The sequence below is a fragment of the Lontra canadensis genome, unplaced genomic scaffold, assembly GCF_010015895.1.
Source record: "Lontra canadensis isolate GAN:19392208 unplaced genomic scaffold, GSC_riverotter_1.0 scaffold188, whole genome shotgun sequence".
Lineage (NCBI taxonomy): Eukaryota > Metazoa > Chordata > Mammalia > Carnivora > Mustelidae > Lontra > Lontra canadensis.
Window position 1 is genome coordinate 72,061 of NW_022631182.1, and position 20,009 is coordinate 92,069.

Genomic DNA, 20,009 nt, shown 5'->3' on the forward strand with positions numbered 1-20,009 from the left:
GTATGAGGTGATTTTTATTTTTGGAAACTGTTGATGAGTAGCGATATGCTCATGGTACTTTTCATCGTAGTGTTTTTCTGAGGAGCAAACTGAAGACCAGCCAGGGGAGTCACTTACTAGACTAGATATTCTAGATATACAAAAATTAAAATACCAATCGATACCTTTAGGGCAGCATAAAGGGTCCAGGGTTAGTGGAAAATGTGAGACTTGAATCCAGGAGTACTGCATTGTCTGTCTCTTGGGAAGAACTGGCAAAGGTTCACTGAGATGGCCGTGACTTTTTTAAAAGGACTCCAGTTCTGACGGAATTTCATGCTTCCTTGCGCTTGGGCATTTTTCCTCCCATTTTTGCCGTCCAGGCTTTGTGTGGTTATTTCTTATTCTGAATCACTCACCCCTTTTCATGTTTCCTGCTCTCTATCTTTCTGTCTTTACTTTTCAAAGGGAAAAAGGCAAGTGGTGAATGGAAAGATGTCAAGTAATAAAAGTTTGAGTTCATGTTTGTGAGGCTATAACAATTACTTCAGTTCTTTTATCTCACGCTAAGAGATTCTTTATTGAAATATCATTGAATAAGCCAGCTTATGCCTCATTTTTCTTTGTTTTTAGGATAACCTCTTCAAGGCTCATTCTCTGAAGGTTGGGCTTTTGAACAGAAACACACCATGTTTAGAGATACTAGATCTTGGTTGCTAACTTTCCTTCTCATTCAGCCATTTCTCGACAGCTGCTTTCGCCCCAGATTGATTATTTGTCTGGGAGAAAAATTCTTGTATCTCTATGTTCCAGCAGCTTAAGGGAGATTATAGGCAGAGTCTTTGGATTTGATTTTCTTCTCCTTTGCAATGAATTTGTCCTCCTCTTGACTTTAAGGCAGGCTGTAGAAGCCAGCATGTTACTTGAGACAAGATGTTTGATATGGTTCCTTGGAATCATCTTTCCCTTACTACACAGATGCTGTTGGACTGTTAACATATTGCCCAAAACAGAATTAGGTCTATAAAAGAACAAATTAAAAGGCTTTTTTTGAAAGTAGTTTTTTATAGTTTAAGGACTTCTCTAAGAACAAGGTCTTGCATATTTAATTAGGGATGGTCTAGTAAGGTTTGACGGCTGCGAGTAGAAGCTTATAAAGCTATCGCGTACATGGTGGAGAAGATGGGGTATTAGACCCAAAGGTCATCCATGTCCATGGAAAGCTAATAGATACCGATTCTGAGACAGAAGCTAGCAAATGGTATCTGAAGGGCAAACGGGTCTCTTCCTGAAATGCCGGGTTTCCTTTACTTTTGCTTGTAGCTTCGCCTTTGGAGGGGGCTCTGTGCTGCGGCTACTGATTATGACTTTTCTGGCTCTGTGATGCAGAGCCAGGGCTGCTCCCGGCAGGCCTTCAGAAATTCTGGGCCTGTGGGCGGGGGGCAGGCTCCTTGTCAAGAAGGACTAAGCGGGGCTGTTGATTTTTGACCCTTGAAAAATAAATGTATACTTCACAGGTCAACCAAGTCTGGTTTTAGTATTATTTAGTCTGTTTTAAGAGAAAAAAAAATCCATTTATTTCTTTTCCAGCCAAGAAGAGGGACCCACTTCTAAAAAACTGAAGACTGAGGAAGGGGCGGCTGGCTTTAGCGTCTCCAGCCTGGCTGAAGGCAGCGTCACCAGTGTAAGCAGAACTGCCCCAGGGTGCTCCCGCCTTCCTGGAAGGTCCGGACTTGGGGGAGGGAGGAGGACCGCAGCAATTCTTGTTCGTCCTTTAGTAATTTACTTTCTCTGGTGTCTCTAATATATGAATCGTGTACCTCCTTGCCACACTGCTTCCTTTATTGTCAGGGAATGAATTACAGAAGTAGCTCCGTGACGCATGTGCGCAGAGCACGTGTAGCGCGCAGCGCCTGGAAGAGCTCAGCAGTAGCACTTCCGGGAGAGAATTTTTGGTTGGCTTGACTTTGCAGCTTTCTGTTTAGTTAAAATGATAGGAGAAGTGGAGGTTGATGAGAGGAGTCTTATTCTCCGAATATGTAAAATTTAAGAGCATGACTCCTCTATTTCTTTTCTGATGTATAACTTCAGAACAGGTTTCACAAGTTTAAGATTTTCCCAAACCAGGAATCCTTTGACACTTTATTTAATGTGAGAAGGTTTTGGAACTTGAATATATTGCCTTCTCTTAAGTGGCATTATTTTGAATCAGTGAATCTTAAAAATTGTCCCTTACTAGCCAAATGCACTAGGAAGGATAGTTAGCATTAGGGCATGCCTTTTTTCCACCCTAAAAAGAAAGGCTCCCAGGAAAACTGAACATCTTAAAATGATTTCGATTTTTATTTCAGTGTTTTACAGTAAAGGAAAAAAGATCATGACCTTAGTTGTTCTGAGAGCTTTTCTGACTGCTATGCCAGAGCCACCTGGAAACTTTAGTACATTTTGTACCAAAGTTTACCATGGATAATAGAAGCCTGTCGTCTTCTCCCCTGTGAACTGAGTAATACTTTGGGCCTGTTAGGTTTGGACTGGAAGTTTTTGTTTTTGTTTTAAGAATTTATTTATTTATTTGACAGAGATCACAAGTAGGCAGAGAGGCAGGCAGGGGGAGAGAGGAGGAAGCAGGTTCCCTGCCGAGCAGAGAGCCCAATGCAGGACTTGATCACAGGACCCTGAGATCATGACCTGAGCCAGAGTCAGAGGCTTTAACCCACTGAGCCACCCAGGCACCCCTGTTGATTTTTTTTTTTTTTAAGGAGAGGGTAGGACAGGGGGGGTGTGGGGGAGAGAATCTTTTTTTTTTTTTTTTTTTTTTTTTTAAGATTTTATTTATTTGACAGAGACACAGCAAGAGAAGGAACACAAGCATGGGTAATGGGAGAGGGAGAAGCAGGCTTCCCACAGAGCAGGGAGATTTATGTGGGACTCATTCCCAGGACCCTGAGATCATGACCTGAGCTGAAGGCAGACACTTAATGACTGAGCCACTCAGGCACCCAGGGAAAGAGAGAATCTTAAGCAGGTTCCACGCCCAGTGTGGAGCCTCATATAGGGCCCGATCTCACAACCCAGAGAACATGACCTGAGCCAAAATCAAGAGTGGGTTGCTTAACTGACTGAGCCATCCAGGTGCCTCTAGGTTGGGACTGGAAGATTGAAGACCAGGATCAGGAAGTGCTATATAGTGTGGCATAGTTTCATCTTTGAAACGTTCCCCCCTCGCACTATGGTAAATCTTTACACAATATCTGCTTTTATTCTGGGGGGACATGGGCAGCTTGGACATGTTTGCATGTTCTACCAGAACTTCAATGCCAAAGAGACCTCAGCAGTCACCACAAAAGGGCATTTCAGCAAACCAAGTATCAGGCAGTTGTTCCTCGTGTCATCTTCCGTGAGGCAAATATATTCTGGACAGACCCCACACGCTAGAATCCTCCCCTTCCTAATTGGTTGGGTGTCTGGATGTACCAGCGTTGTGTCCCATAAAGCCTTCCAGCTGAGCTGACTGGTGACTTGGGTTGTAATACTTCTGACCTCTCTGGAAAGAGGTCAGCTTCCAGAAAGAGAGGTAAGTGGAAGTACAGATGGCAGCTCTCTGGCCACAGGAATCTGCTCGCTTGGAACACAACCCCAGAAAGGGAAATGAATAGAAAGGACCTTCTTTTTGTCTTTGGTTTTATTTTATAAGAGCAAACTTACTACATTAAGCCGTCTCACATTGCCTGGGGTGCTGCCAGAGAGAGAAGTGATCTGTGGGTTTATTGTCCGTGCATGTGTTCTAGGTTGGAAGTGTGAATCCTGCTGAAAACTTCTGTGTTCTAGTGAGGCAGAAGAAAGCCAGCTTTGAGGAAGGTGAGTGCTGTGCTGTTGGCTCTGCATTTAAGGGAAGATATGTAATTAGGGTGATAGATTTATAATCTAGATTAAGAAGCGTATGTAGCCTTTTGTTGATAACCTTATATAGCGGGTTTCTTTCCTGGTGGGCCTTTGTGATTGTCTCTGGTGAGATCATCAGAGCAACATTCTGAGCACAGGGTGAACTCAGCACAGGTCTGCCCAAGCAGGGAAAGAGCTAATCTGTAGGGCTTTTTATCAAGAACACTGTAGGCCAGAACCTTAGAGTTTTTGGTTCCACTTCATTGAAGTTCTCTGGGGTCTTGTGAATGAGCTTGGAATAAAACTTTTTTTTTAAAGATTTTTATTTATTTATTTGACAGACAGAGATCACAAGTAGGCAGAGAGGCAGGCAGAGAGAGAGGAGAAAGCAGGCTCCCCACTGAGCAGAGAGCCCGATGCGGGGCTCGATCCCAGGACCCCAGGATCATGACCTGAGCTGAAGGCAGAGGCTTTAACCCACTGAGCCACCCAGGTGCCCCGGAATAAAACATTTTTTAAAAAAATATTTTGTATTTATTTATTTATTTGAGAAAGAGAGAGCCAGTGAAAGCGAGGGGGGGAAGAGCAGAAGGAGAGGGATAAATGGACCGTGAGCTGAGCACAGAGCCCAGTGCAGGGCTTGAACCCACAACCCGAGGTCATGACCTAAGCCAAAATCCAGATTCTGATGGTTAAATGACTGAGCCACCCAAGTGCCCCTGGAATAAAACATTTTTGTGTCATATCTTCCTCTTTTCAGTGACCCATAATTCTTGTTCTAGGCCTAAGGGTTTGAGCCTCTTTACACAAGTCCCAGAACACTCTGCTGCTGCAACTAGATTGGATCTTTCTGAAATTGACTACATCCTCACACTTTCTCTTTATGAATTATAACCTGGAATTGCATTTAGGCTTGGGCTAATATTAGAAGGACAGAGGGTCTGGGACCAACATTCATTCACTTGACTGTTCCAGTTCCTGTGTTTATTTACTCTTTAAGGAGTGGTGACTGGCAGTTCTAATCCTGCGGGTTTGTGCGTACGAGAACATTGTGTTCGTTATTGCCACCCGGGGTCAGGCCTGTCTGAGCTGCCTTCTCTGTGTTTATGTGAACGTGTGCACAGAACTTCTCTCCCAGCTTCTTGACATTTTAGCAGGGGAAATGACTCCCAAATGTCTAGGAAAATCTACAGTTTCTAGTTTGATCTCTGCAGTGCATAGCATAGGTGTAGGTTACTACTTGAGACTCCAAGAATCCTAGCCAGATGCCTCAGCTTGCTGTGCTGTTGCCCAAAGGTAGTCGTGACCAGCTGAGCCCCAGAGCATACGGTCTCCTGGACCATCCTCTTGGCAGGGACACCGCAAGCCAGCCCCTGAGAATTTCCGGAGGAAGACAAGCTTCGTTACTGTGATACTCAGTATGTGTTTTGTGTTTTGAGGTGGGGACAGAGCTTTTTGCCCTGTTAAAAGCTGCCATATAAGAGAAAAGCTCTTGAGTTTAACACAAAACAAAACTACAACTCAGTAGATGAATGGGCTCTAAAATTAAAGTGACAGCTTTCGAGGAGGATTGGTGGAAACAGTACTTCAGAATTTCTCTTTTTTCATGTATGGGGTGATAGAAGGGAGCGTTCACAGCATTCATACCTGTGCTTTTTCTGCTTGGCTGCATATTGTGACTGTGTTTGGAAGAATGCACAGTCATTACTGTCAGAAGTCAGCCAGCTGTCGTTTATCATGATTATCATGTATTTGAAGAAAGATGGAGGCCTTCTTAGCTTTCGATTGTATGTTGTCGATTACCTCGGCCAAAGGCAGGGGTCCTCCCTTTGGAAGTGACTAGTCTTTCCGGCTGGTAAAGGCGTGGTCTCTTTAGGGACTAAATCTGGCATGATCAAGAATGTAAAGGCAGCCACTAGTGTCTGCTATGTTAAAGTCATTGTGCCAGCATATTCTGTATGTAATAGCATATGCTGAGCTATTATATTCTTTGTCTCCATTACCCCACATAGCACTCTTGCAGTCATGTGAGCAAGCGGAGAAGACGGTAGAGCTTTAACAGTTGGTGCTAGAATTTTCTGAGAAAAGTCTTTTTTTTTGTTTTTAATTGGAAAAGTATTTTGGTAACTGCTTAGGGTAGAGGCTAAGCCTCTGTCTCTGGGCTTGGTGGTTGGCCAGTTAGGGTTCAGAGAAGAGGGAATCTATTAACATCATAGAAGTAGAAAAACTGGAGCTAGTTCAGGAAAGAAAGGGGTGAGTAGAAAAGGTAGAGAGGAAGTGAATGAATGTATATAAGGACACTGTTCAGCAGTGTGTTCCCAGCTCATAACTGCCAGTATTCAGTGTCAATAAAATTCTGGATTCCTTGGTTTGAGAGCTCTATTTGGGGAAACCAGTAAAGAGACAAGAGTTTGGGGTCTGGAATTACTTCAGGCAGAGCAGAGAAAGGACCTGAGAGCATAGGAGACCAGAGTCTGAAGAGCTCATGAAGAGAGTAAATTCTTAAGAATTTGCGCACATGTCCAGAAAACAGTGTTTCGCCAGGCCGTGGAATTGGGAATTCAAAGCAATCTTATGAAAGTGACAAGGGCAGGTGACCCCTACAGGGCATATAAATTACAATAGGTAGCATTCTCCCCATTTGGGGGGACAAACTGTACGACTAGGAGAAATGAACTTCCCCCTCAAAATCACACAGGGATTCAAATCCATGTCTTTTTCAAATACTGGATTTTTCAATTTAACCGACTGTTTCTCCTGATTCCTAATGTCCTCTTTTCCTACACATTTTTGTTGTTTTTCAGACATAATAAGGTCATGTATTTTCAACCTTGTGTCTGTAGGTAGGACTTCTGAGGAGGAGACCAACCTTTTATGTTGAATGTGACTGAGTCCTGGTGCGCTGCTGGTGGTGTGATGATGGTGTCCCTCTGTTCCTCTGTCTAGGACTGGGTCAGTCAGAGCTCCGTAGTGACCTCACAAAGGTGGACTTTCTGCAGAGCTTGTGGGGAAATGAGACTGCCCACCTGTGAGCAACCGATTCTGTTCTGTGGTCCTAACCTGGCTTCCCTTTTATCCTTCCTTGCCTTGCTTCAAGATCCAGAAGTTTTATTTGTTCATTACTTCTCCTACCTTTGTTCTGCATGGGCATCTCTACTAAGGCCCTTTGTGGTGAAGACTCACTTTCCCCAAAGCCCAAAGTTGTCCTCCAAACTTCAAGCTACCTTTCTGGTATTGTTCTTCTCTGTCCCTGCCAGGAATCTGTGCCTAGGGCAAGGGAGGGAGAAGCTCTTCTCTCATCTCCAGTAGATCTTTTTAAATTCAGTTGCCAAAAGCATGATCAGTAACAGAGAGTAAGATAGTTTTACCCTTAGAACTTGACCCATTCACCTATTATTATAAACTGAAACATGGGTATAATTTCTTTCCATCTGGCTTAATAGTATAGTCATACCAAGAATGTTGTGATCCTCCCCTTGACACCAGCAGTCTAAAACTAGGCATCTACACAATTTCTTACCTTCTGGTTTTCAGTGTGAGGGATATTTCTTGTCTTAAGCTTATTGGCCTAGAGATGACGCTGAACCCCGGGAACGTGTTCTTTCTGGCTGCTGATGCTTCTGTAAGCTGTCTTTGATTCTCAGGTGCTCTTCTTTTTCTGGTCCCTTTCCTTCACCCACCCTGCCCACCGCACCATTCTGTCACTGCAGTTTTATAAGAGAAAAATTCTTGACCACAGCCATATGCATAATAATCATTTCTCAGTGGTGAAAGTAGACTTGTTTCTCTCACACGGTAGTCCTAACTGCATGCGCGCCCTCATCCGGTTAGGGTTAGGGTTATGGATGTCTCCAGTCTGCACTTACGGCTTATTGGAAGAACCCGAGTCCAAAGCGTTCTCAGAGACTCCTTGAAGCCAGGTTATCCCTTTATGTGAACAGTCCAACACCAGCTGTTGGAGGAACACCATGGATTTCAAACTCCTTGTCCCTTCCCTGCTTTCACTTAGGAAGAATGCTATAATGGTTGAAAGACAGTAAATTAGAGGAGGAGGAAGAGCCACATTATTTCAACTCTCTAAATTCCTGTGATCGAGATAGGTCTGAATTGAGATTTACGCACGAAGTATGCAATACTATGACAAGTAGCTTGAATGTACCTGGTGTGTCAAAAATAGGTTCTCTGAGGACCTTATGGATCAGAAATATGGATCTGTGGAGACAGATAAAAGAATGGAATGAGGCTTTGTTCCCTGGGCCCTGTTTTTGCTACTTAGATTATAAGTTCTGGGTGCCAGGGTGGCTCAGTTGATTGAGTGTTTGCCTTGGGCTCAGGTCATGATCCCAGGGTCCTGGGATCGAGCCCTCCCCATAGGGCTCCCTGGTCAGCAGGCGGTCTGCTTCTTCCTTTGTCCCTCCTGTCATTCATGCTCTCTCGCGCACGAGCACGCACTCTCAAATAAATAAAAACTTAGAAAAAATTTCACTTAAGAAAATAATTGTAGGTTCTGTATTAGGCTTCTGAATAGTGACAGGGTGGTAGAGCTCCATTCCACCCACCTGAGCTCACAGGAGCATGGGTGGTTTAAAAAACAAACCTGTCAAGAAGAGCCATCCTAAGCGGTACCAGTATGGACATTTACCATTAGATTTTAGCACAGGGAGCAAGAGTGTGCACATACCCATCTGCTTAGGTGATGATCAGTTTATTTTCTGGCTCTGAGGCCTTTCATTATTTTTCTTGTATCTGTTCCGTCTCACTTTCTTTGGACCACTTTTCATCCTCAAGTCTTTCTGCCTTTGTTCTCCCGTCTACCTCTTATTCATTGATTATCAAACAATATCCCTTAAGTGTTAAAGGGTGTTTCTTTCTTTTTTAAAATAATTTTATGTATTTATTTGACAGAGAGATCACAAGTAGGCAGAGAGGCAGGCAGAGAGAGGGTGGTAAGCAGGTTCCCTGCTGAATAGAGAGCCCGATGTGGGGCTGGATCCCAGGACCCTGAGATCATGACCTGAGCCGAAGGCAGAGGTTTAACCCACTGAGCCACCTAGGGTGTTTCTTAAAATTTACCAACACTGGGTAGAAAGTGATAACAGTTCATGATAAAATTACATCATTCATCAAAGCCAAATAGACATTTTTTTCAGTTTTGTTTACTTACATGCATTAATGACTCTGCCATGAGGCAAACCCAAACTGTGGATCCCCAAGAATTGAGATCTAGGAGAAATTTCCCATTGGGGGTGGGTGTGTGTGTGTGTGTGTGTGTGTGTGTGTGTGTGTGTGAATGTAATCTTGGGTATGGTTTATGTAGCTTCTCTTTCCATATAAACATAGGAAGATAAGAATATAGCCGTTTTCTGTTGTTTTACACAGAGCTGGTGAATTAAAAAAAATAAGTTCTGTCGGATACCTTGAATGTCTTGAAAGAAGGATACGAAATACAAATAGTAACTGAAATTGTAAACATCTTCAGCCCTATAAAGTTCTGTCTTATTTTTTTAGCAGTGTGACACACTTTCTTAGTCCTTTCACAAAACAGCTGTGACACATCTAGTCAGGAGAGAGGAAAATACATGATTATGGGTCCTAGAGGCTTAGTCCATACTTCATCTTTCTTATTAAATATGCCATTTGTTCTTCCCAGGATTCCCTTTTGACTGATTTGGTTTTAAATTGTTAAACCCCGGAACTTGACTGTTAGGGTTATTTTATGTCTCATTTATTGATGACAAGTCATATTTGGAAACAGCGATCCATTTATTTGGAAGTATAAAGGAGACCTCCTGCAAGGGTGTGTTAGTAATTGAGTAATTGACAGGATGATTATGCAGCCGTGACCCCGAGGGTCTCACTCGTGGATCTTCATGCAGGGGGCCTGAGGCCGGGAGTCGTTGACTTTCCACTGATGACTGCACGTGTGGGGAGGACACTGGATCTTATGGCTTAAACTTCTTCATGGGTTGCATGCATTTCATTAAATGGCACAGCACTGCCCTGCAGTTTACATTTTAATATCATAAAACTCGTCAACCAAATAATTAAAATGAAATTCTTTGAATGAAGGCAAAAAGAAGAAAGAAAAAAGACATGACACAGGAAGCAAAGACCATCATGCACACATAACCACTCTGCAGATCTTTTCGGTTTTCATCAACGCTCCTAAAAGGCTGCTATCCATCCTTACTCAGCTTTTAAAATTCTTTCAAGTTCCTGTCAATCTGTGAATCAGAAGATGTCTAATTACAGGGTATGGTTCTTGTAAAATGTAGCCTGGCTATCCGTTAAGAAAGAGAGCCAACTGGTAGCACAAAAATAAAAGGCTGTTTGCTGTGGGTCTGTTGTCAGTGAGCGCGGAGATTCTTCTGAGAGCGATCAGGGAGTCCAGATGCGCTCTGCCGCAGCGCCCCGCCTCCAGCGGTTGGTTCTCTGCTGTCAGGCAGAAGTTCTTGCCTTCAACCTGCTGGGTGGTTTTTTCCTCCTTTTTGTGTTAAACATGGAAAGGGTATTTTTCCCTCTGGCTGAAAATGGGGAACTCACATGAGCACTCTCCCCACGTCAGAGCCCCCAGAAGAGCAGAGCCTAGTCTGAAGCCCCACTGAACGTGGGACCCGTCGGCTTGCGGCGATGACCCGGGCCTGCTGGGCTGCGAGGAGGGTGCTCACAGGCGGCTCCGCTCGGGCTCGGAGCAGTGACGGGTGCTTCCCAGAAAGGGTATGTTCTCCAGCTGGCTGGCGCTGCGTGCTCATGAGCGCGATGTGGGAGGCAGGGAGCAGGGCAAGTACTTCCTTAGGGCTCTTGGGCTCTTGCCCTCAACCTCCTATACGTTCTGAGCCTCTTGCTTGCGTGGTGCGTGACCGTCACGCAGGGCGTTGCACTTGGTTCTCCTTGAATTGGGCTGTCCTCAAGATTGCTTCCTACGCCCAGCTGTTTGAAAAGAAGGAAACTGATTTCAGATTGTGCTGATGTGCAAACTGCTTTAATCAATGACTTAAAGTGACTGCTCGTGGCAAACAACAGAAGCTCTTAACCAATTAAGATGTTTAGGAAAGGATGTTAGGCTTTTGTTAAAATAGTCACTAATCAGCTGAAATGTGTTAAGAGGAGCCTAGAAACAGCTTGGAGTCCCACTTCAATGCAATAAAAGTGTTTGGGCCCTCCCCTTTCAAATTGCAAGCCCAAGGCAAAAAATACGCTGACACAGAAAGAAGTGGCAAGTATAATTTGATACAGTTAGTCCTGTCTGTTAGGCACGCCTGCATGAAAGTTTTAAAAATGGCTTGTTTTTTAGGCTAGAAAAAGGAAGGGAGTTTGTTTAGATGTGGAGCACAGTTTCAGGAGGGCTTGAGGATATTGTCAGCATGGATGCCTTTGGGCAAAAGAGAATAGTTAACTTTTTTTTCTTCTTTTTTTTTTTTAACAATTTTTTCCTTTTTTCTTTTTAAGATTTTGCTTTTTTATTTCACGGAGAATAAGAGCACAAGTAGGGGGGTATGGCGAAGGGGGGGGAGGAGGTCCCCCCCCCCCCCCCCCCGTGAGCAGGGAGCCTGATGCGGGACTCCATCCCAGGACCCTGGAATCATGACCTGAGCCGAAGGCAGATGCTTAACTGACTAAGCCACCCAGGCGCCCCAGCTTTTTTTTTTTTTTTTTTAATCTTTTGTGGTTTGTTATGGACAGTTGGAGAAAAATCTTTAGTGAATAGTGATTAAAGGTCCTGTTATAGACTGAACTGTGTCTTCCCAAGGTTCATACATTAAAGCCCTAACCCTTAATGTGATAATATTGGATTTGGGGCCCTTAGAAGAGGTCATGGGTTCAGATGGCATGAGGGGGGATCCCTCCTTACAATGGTATTGAAGACCTTCTAAGAAGAGACATCAGGTTTATGCTTTTTTCTTCTCTCTTCTCTTCCTGTCTTTTCTCTCTGCCATCTGAGGATATAGTGAGAAGGTGACTGACTGCAAGCCAGGAAGAGAGCCGTCACCCAAACCTGGCCATGTTAGCACTGGCCTCCAGACCTGGGAGGAAATAAATTTCTTACATTGAAGCCTCCTTAGCCCGTGGTGTTTTCTTATGGCAGCCAGAGCTGACTGCTACAGGCCCATTTTCATTTCCTTTGTCAGATTAAACTGCTGAAATCCTATAATTTATCTCATGTCTTTCAGTGGTGATGAGATGCAACTGAAACACTGAGGATAGCCTTTGTAGGCCATTGGAGTCAGAAGCCATTTCTCTTGGGAGCGATCTTTTTGACAGTTCCCTTGCCCTTGGAATCTAATAGTGTTTCCTTGGGGCACTGAGGATAAAATTCACCGTCTGAGCTTCAGCAGTTATTCTATCATGGAAACATAGTGAAGACTCCTTTCCATCTGTGGTAGATCTCCACAAGTCTCTCCACTAATTCTGTGTGCTACTCAGTGATCTTTTGTAAACTTACAAAGTTATGTAATCATCACCACGATCCAGTTAAAAATTTTCCCTCACCCCAGAAAGGTCTGACCATCTGTAGTCCATTCTTTTTTCCTATCACCACCCCAGGTCACCACTTCTGTTTCTATAGGTTTACCTTTTCTGGAAATTTCACATAAATGGCATGACTCAATCTGCAGTCTTTTGCATGTGGCTTCTTTTACTTAGCATGTTTTTGAAGTTTGTTGATGAAGCATGTATCAGTAATTGATTTTTTTTTTTTTTAAGATTTTATTTATTTGAGAGAAAGAGGGAACACAAGCAGGGGCAGTGGCAGAGGGAGAAGCAGGCTCCCCCACGAGCAGGGAGCCCAATGCAGGGCTCGATCTAGGACCCTGGGATCATGACCTGAGCCAAAGGCAGACGCTTAACCAACTGAACGACCCAGGCATCCTGAGTAATTGATTTCTTCTTATTGCTGAATAATACTCTGTTTTACGGATGTGCCACATTATGTTTATCAGTTCACTAATTGATGGGTATTTTTGGATAGTTTCCAGGTTTTAGCTATTATAAATAATGCTATGAAAATTACAAGTGTTTGTATTTTATTGTTTTTCTTAGGTGAGAGTGGAATTGCTGTGAAGTTTATGTTTAGCTTTTTAAGAAATAGCCAAACTCCTTTCAGACAGCTTTACCACTTAACATCTCAGCAGCAGTGAATGAGAGTTCCACTTTCTCCATATCTTTGGTGACACTTGTGTTGTTTTTTCAATTATAGCTATTGTGGTGGCGATGTCTTGGCATCCCTGTGTGGGGTTTTTTTTTGCAGTTTCTTAAATACTAATGATGCTGACCTTTTTTCAGATGGTTATTGGCCATTCATATGTCTTATTTCCGCTGGTGAAATGTCTATCTGAATCTCTTCCCCATTTCTTAATTCAATTTTCTTATCTAGATATAGAGAATTCTATATATATTCTGGATACAGGTCCTTTGTCAGATATGTGTTTTGCAAATATTTTCTGCAGCCTGTGATTTATCTTTTCAGTGGTGTCTTTTGAAGTATAAAGTTCTTAATTTTTATTTTCTTGATTATCATTTTTTCTTTTATGGGTTATCATTTTGTAGTCTTATGTAAGAAATCTTTGCCTAGCCAAGTCATACAGATTTTCTTCTGAAAGTTTTGGGTCTATAATCCATTTTGAGTTGATTTTTGTAAATGATTATGAGGGTGAGTGTCCTAGATTCATTGTTTTTCATAGGGTAACCAGTTGTCCCAGCATATCATTTATTGGAAAGACCATCCTTTTATTTCTGTACTCTTCAATTCTCTTACACTGATCTATGTCTGTTCTTCACTGATACATTATTTTACTTACTTCAGCTTTATAGTAAGCACTGATATACTATAATATGTCTTTCAATTTTATTTTTTCCTAAAATTATTTTGACTAATCTAGGTCCTTTGCATTTCCATGTAAATTTTAGATTCAACTTTTTAATTTACAGAAAAAAGTCCACTGGGTGTTAATAGGGATTGCATTGAGCATATAGAATAGTTAAAGGAGGATTTCCATCTTAACAATATTGAATTTTTAAACCCATGAGCATAGGATATTTTCCCATTTATTTAGGTTTTTATTTACTTTCTCTCCATAGTGTTTTGTAATTTTTAGTGCACAAGTCCTGCACTTCTTTTGTTAAATTTTTGTGAGTATTTTATTCTTTTTAATGCTATTGTGGTTGGAATTTTGTAAAGTTATTTTTTGGATTGTTTGTTGCCAATATATAGGAATTTTGATTTTGTGTATTGATCTTATATCCTGCAATCTTATTAACTTGTTTAATATTTCTAATTATTTTTATATACTCTGAATTTTCTAAAAGATTTTATGTATTTATTTGGGGGGGGGTGGAGAGAGAGATAGAGCACAAGCAGGAGGAGTGGCACAGGGAGAGGGAGAAGCAGACTCCCTGCCAAGCAGGGAGCCCAACACAGGGCTTGATCCCAGGACCCTGGAATCATGACCTGAGCCTAAGGCAGACACTTAACTGACTGAGCCAGCCAGGTGCCCTGTACTCTGAATTTTCTACATGCAGATGGTGCTGTCTGCAAATAAAGGCAGTTTTATTTTTTATTTTCTAATTTGTGTGCCTTAACACTCTTTTTCTTGATTGTATTGGCTGGAATAGCCAACAAGCATAGAATTATAAAAGTGATTATCCTTGTTCCTCGTCTTAAGGGGAAAGCTTTTCTCTTTACCATTAATATGATGTTCTGGTTTTTCTCAGTTCCTTTATCATTGAAGATTTTCTTTTCTCATTCCTAGTTGGTTGAGAGTTTTCATTACAAATGCATGTGGAATTTTGTCAGATGCATTTTTTTTTATGCATTTTCTATATAGAGATGATTACGTTGTGTTTGATTCTTCTATTAATATGCTGTGTTATATTCACTGATTTGCAGTTGTTAAACCAGCCTTGCATGTGAGGATAAATTACAGTCCATCATGGTGTATAATTTTTCTTGTATGTTCCTGAATTCATTTTGCTGATACTGTGTAAGGATTTTTGTATATATGTCCACGAAGGATACTTTTCTATAGTTTTCCTTTCTTGCAACATCTTTGGCCTCAATATCAGAGGAATATAGGCCTTATAGAATGAGTTGAGAAGTATTCTTACTTCCCTTCAAGATTAATACTATTTCTTTTTTAAATATTTGATAGAATCTGCCAGTGAAACCTAGGCCAGGGTTCTTCGTGGGACACTTTCTAATACTTGGTTATTTTACACATTATAGGCTTGGTCAGATCTTCCATTCTGTTTAAGTCGGTTGTAGTAATTTATGTCCTTACAAGAATTTGTCCATTTCATTTAAGTTGTTTAATTTATTGGCCTCACATTGTTCGTATTATTTTTCTCTTAAATTCTGTGGGCTGATAGTGATTTCCCTTCTTTTATTCTTGATTTTAGTGTCTTGTATCTTTTCTTTTTCATGGTCAATCTGAGTAAAGGTTTATGGTTTTGCCTATGTTTTGTAGAAGATCCTAACTTCTGCTCTTATTGACTTTTTTCCATTATTTTATTTTTATTTCATGGATTTCTGCTCTTGTCCTTTTTATTCCCTTCCTTCTGCTCACTTTGGATTTAATTTGATCCTCTTCTTCTAGTTTCTTAAAGTAGAAGCTTAGATTATTGATTTGAAACCTCATTTCTTTTTTAATGTAGGCATTGAAAGCCATACATTTCCCTCTGACCAGTTCTTTAGCGGCACATCGTAAATTGTGATACATCATGTTTTTATCGTCACTTAGTTCAAATGCTTTCTTATTTCTTTTGCAATTACCTCTTTGACCTTGGATTATTTAGAAGAGTGTTTACTTTGCAGATACTGGAAGGTATTTCTTTCTGTTACCTGAAATATTTCTTTCTGTTACCGATTTTTATTTTAATTCTGTTGTAAGACATAGTTTGAATGGGTTCAACCCTTTTAAATATATTGGGACTTGTTTCATGGCTTAACCTATACTTTGTTCTGACAAATGTTCCATATGCCCTTTAAAATAATGTATATTCCAAAAAAAAAAAAAATTTTATTTTACTGTCGAGGGTTCTGCAAATGTCAGTCAGGTGAGTTTAGATGATAGTTTATTCACATCTATATTCTTATTGATTTTCTGTCTAATTGTTCTCCATGATGTTTTGAGTATTGAAAGTTATTCCCCTTGAGACCTTATGGACTGGTAAGACCTCTATAATTTTTACCTGACCCTAGCTAAACAAAAATCTGGAGACCCAAGTGAATTTCTTCAGAGTACCATTGAAGAAAATATTGTCAATTCAGGTAATGGCGTATATTTTAAATAAAAGTCTTCAGGTATTGGACTTAAAAAAAAAAACCCAAAACTTAGATACATTTATCACAAGATTATGTTTGTGTTTCATAATCCTCTGCTTCATGAGAGGAATTAATTTACTTTAACAAATGACCACCTTACTCTGTACAGGAAAACCATAGATTCAGGAACTTGTTGGAGCACAGAAGACGATTAGTTGTAAGTAATGAAAAGTCAGTTTACAGTTTAGTGATAACAGGTATTTTTTTTTTTTTTTAAAGATTTGAGAGAAAGGGAGAGTGAGAGAGAGGAGAAAGCACTAGTCGAGGGAGGGACAGAGAAAGAGGCTGAGAGAGAATCTCTCTCAGACTTCCCGCTGAGCTCGGAGCCCAATATTTAGTCTCACGACCCTGAGATCAGGACCTGAGAGGAAACCAAGAGTCGACTGGGCCACCCAAGTGCCCTGACAGTAGGTATTTAAGTCTCTATTTTCTTAGGTCGGTGCTTACAGATTTGGAAATTTTTTACGTTCATTATTCCCTCCTTTCTTTTGTTTCTTCTTTTGTGCCATTTTTCTCAAGCATGGGTTTATTTTGTTTGATTCATTCTTTGTCTCATACATTGAGAAGAAAATATGTGGAATAACTAAGGTTGGATTATCCTTTAATCGTCTCCATTTCTGATTACTCTTAGATGGACTGTAATGAAGCCAACGAGACTTATACATTGAAACTTTAAATGTATAGGCTGGGGGAGGTGAATATATAAACCAGAGATAAGATTTGCCTGTAGCAAATCCGTATTCACATTGGTAGTCTTTCCTGAGGACAGTGGGTAAAATTAAGTAATTTGAAGGTCCTTTTTAATATAGTCCTTTAGGTGTATGAGTAATAAACAAAGAATGAGGAAAGTATACGGTGCAAAAAATAAAAAAAGAAATAAAAGAATCATGAAATAGAAGTATTCTGAGTTTCATCATCAGTAAATGCCAACCCATGAAAAATCTCTATCCGTTTAAGATTCACTAGAAATAGAAACAATTGTTTATTGCTCCTTAGACTTCTCCTCATTAAAAAAATAAATACATGCTCATTGGAAAAAATCAAATAGTAATAGAGTAGTACGTAAAAGTTAAGAAAAGGAAGTCTCCTCCTTCATTGTCCCCTTCTCTTCCAGTCCCTCGACAAGCTTGTATTCTGTCTTGCTTTCTTACTCTTTCCCCTTAGGAGTAAGCCTGTTAATCACTGGCAATGCTCTGTGTTGTAGTCAAGATGGTTAATATTTTAGGGTGTGCTAAATTGGGGTTATAGCCATAGACAGTACATTTTGTAAAACACCCCCCCAGTACACCCCAAATCCCAGTGATATCAAGCAGCATGATCTAAGAGGAGAAAAAAGAGCTTCCAGCAAAATGGGATGGAGCTGAGTAATAGCAAGTGACAACAACAAAGATGCCTGTGTGTGCTTAGTCAGGGCAGTGCTGGAAATGGTATCTTTGGGGCACCTGGGTGGCTCAGTTGGTTAAGCATCTGACTCTTGATCTCGGCTGAGGTTCTGAGCTCGAGCCTGTGTCGGGCTCCACGCTGGGTGTGAAGCCTGCTTAAGATTCTCCTTCTCCCTCTTCCTCTTCCTCCACCCCCCATTAAAAAAAGTGGTTTCTTCTCCACACAGGCCTGCACACTCTCTTACACAGCCTATTACTCTTTTTCTGTGTACTCCCCTTCCATAGAGCTTTCTTTTCACCATCTCCATCTCTGTAAAATTAAAGTGAAGGGTGGAGATAAAAAAAAGTTCTGGACTGTCCATTCTCCTTAGTGGTGACCAGTTGTAAAAATGCAGTGTGGGGGGTTAAATTGAAGGCATTCAGAAAGACATCTTCATTCTGTAGAGGTTTTGCAGGAGTAAACCAGTGAGGCTTAGGCAGTTCGTTTATCCATTTAGTAAGTGACCAGCATCCTACTATGTGCTAGTCACTGTAGCGAAACACAGACAGTAAATAAATAAGAAAATAAATGTCAAATGGTGGTAAGGACTTGTGTTTGTTTCCAAGGGCTTTGTAACAAAAAACCACTCTGGCTTAAAACTAGAGAAGTTTATTTTCTCACAGTTCTGGAGGCTAGAATTCCAAAGTGGAGTTGTCAAGAAGGTTGGTTCCTTCTGAGGACTCTGAGGGGAATCTGTTCCATGCCCCTCTCCTAGCTCGTGGTGACAGCTGACAGTTCTTTGTGTTCCTTAGCTTGTAGACATGTCACTCCAGTCTCTGGCTCCTCCTCTTCACAGGGAGCTCTCTTACTGTGTGTGTCCAAAAGTCCCTCCTTTTTTTTTTTTTTTTTTTAAGATTTTATTTACTTATTTGAGGGAGAGAGAGTGATTGGGAGAGAGAGCACGAGGGAGGGAGGTGCAGGAGAGGGAGAAGCAGACTCCCCATTGAGCAGGGAGCCCACTGCAGGGCTCATTCCCAGGACTCCCTCAGGATCATAACCTGAGACAAAGGTAGATGCTTAATTGACTGAGCCACCCAGGTGCTCTTAAATTTTCCCTCTTCTTATAAGGACACCAGTCATGATTAGATTAGGGCCCATTCTTATGATCTTGTCTTAATCTGATTACATCTGCAAGGACTCTATTTCCAAATAAGGTCATATTTTGAGGTTTCAGAAAGGACATGAATTTTCAGAGAATGGTATTCAACTTACGACAGCACTACAGAAAAAATTAAAACAGGATAGTGGGATAGTGAGTGCTGGGGTGAGATGGGCTTACGATTTTATAGAGGATCAAGGAAGGCTTACTTTTGGGGTGTCATTTGAATAGAAAATTAAGGAAGGTGGAGGAGAGAACCTAGTGGGTATCCCTGGGGAGAACTCTTCAGACAGAGGGAACAGTATGTTCTCCTGAAGCAGTGTGTTTGGCTTCTTTTAGTAGCATCAGGGGGGCCAGTGTAGCTGAAGTAAAGAAGTAGATGAGATCAGGGCGAGCGGGGGGTGGGGGGTGGGCGGTAGCTGGGTTACATATCACAATAGGGCCTCCTAGACCTCTTGCTTTTACTCAGTGAAATGGGAAACCACTGAGGAATTCCAGGTAAAGGTTGATCTGATTGACTTTATGTTTTAAAAGTGCCCTGGCTGCCATGTTGAGAATGGGCAAGGTGAAAGTAGACAGATGAGTTAGAAGGCTACTATAGTAATACAAGTGAGAAAGTGAGAAGAAGTCAGATTTTTGATACGCTTTAAAAGTAGAATTGGTAGGTTTTACTATTTGAATGTAGGGTGTGAGAGAAAGAAACAAGCTAGGGATGACTCCCAAGCTTTTTGGCCTGAGCAACTAGAAGGAATTGCCTTTTACTGAGAAGGGGGAGACATGCTAAGTGGGTTATGCAGGTCTGGACGTCAGGAAAAAGGTCTGGGTTCTAAATATAAATCTGGAAGAAGTCACCTAGAGGTGTTCTCTGAAGGCACGAGACTGGATGAGATCTTTGAGAAGGGAAGAGGTATGGTGTCTGGGGCACCAGTGGAAGGGGTCACTTAGAGGCACAGATAGTTCATCCAAGGCAGTGGGACACAAGGCAGTGTGGGTACAGATGCAGGTGTGTGACCAGTCTGAGGAAGAATTCATAGACCAGTCTGGCATAACCTGAGCCATAAGAGGCTGGACAGGAGAGAGCCCAAAGAAAAGCATCCCAGGTGATGCAGCAGCCTAAGGGTGTCCTGGTCCTCTACGTGCTAACAGGATTTTCCCCAGAAGTAAGGGTTTTCTGTCACTGCTGCTGAGGTGACCGTTGAGCATTTCTGGCCACTTTGTACCCCTGTGTAATTCTCTTTTAATTTCTGTCGTATTCTGGATCTGTCTCTTCCTTTCCATCCTAACTACCTGTATCCTAATTCAAGCTTT

At 41.6% G+C, this 20,009-nt stretch overlaps 1 protein-coding gene across 1 annotated transcript in view; it reads left to right on the forward strand.

The window, feature by feature from the left end:
• Nucleotides 1–20,009, forward strand: part of XRCC5 (X-ray repair cross complementing 5) — an 88,954-nt gene that overhangs the window by 45,877 nt on the left and 23,068 nt on the right. Inside the window, exons 15-16 of the mRNA XM_032847459.1 lie at nt 1,570–1,663; nt 3,768–3,837. Coding sequence (XP_032703350.1) covers nt 1,570–1,663; nt 3,768–3,837 — 164 coding nt within the window. The remainder of the gene's footprint in view (nt 1–1,569; nt 1,664–3,767; nt 3,838–20,009) is intronic.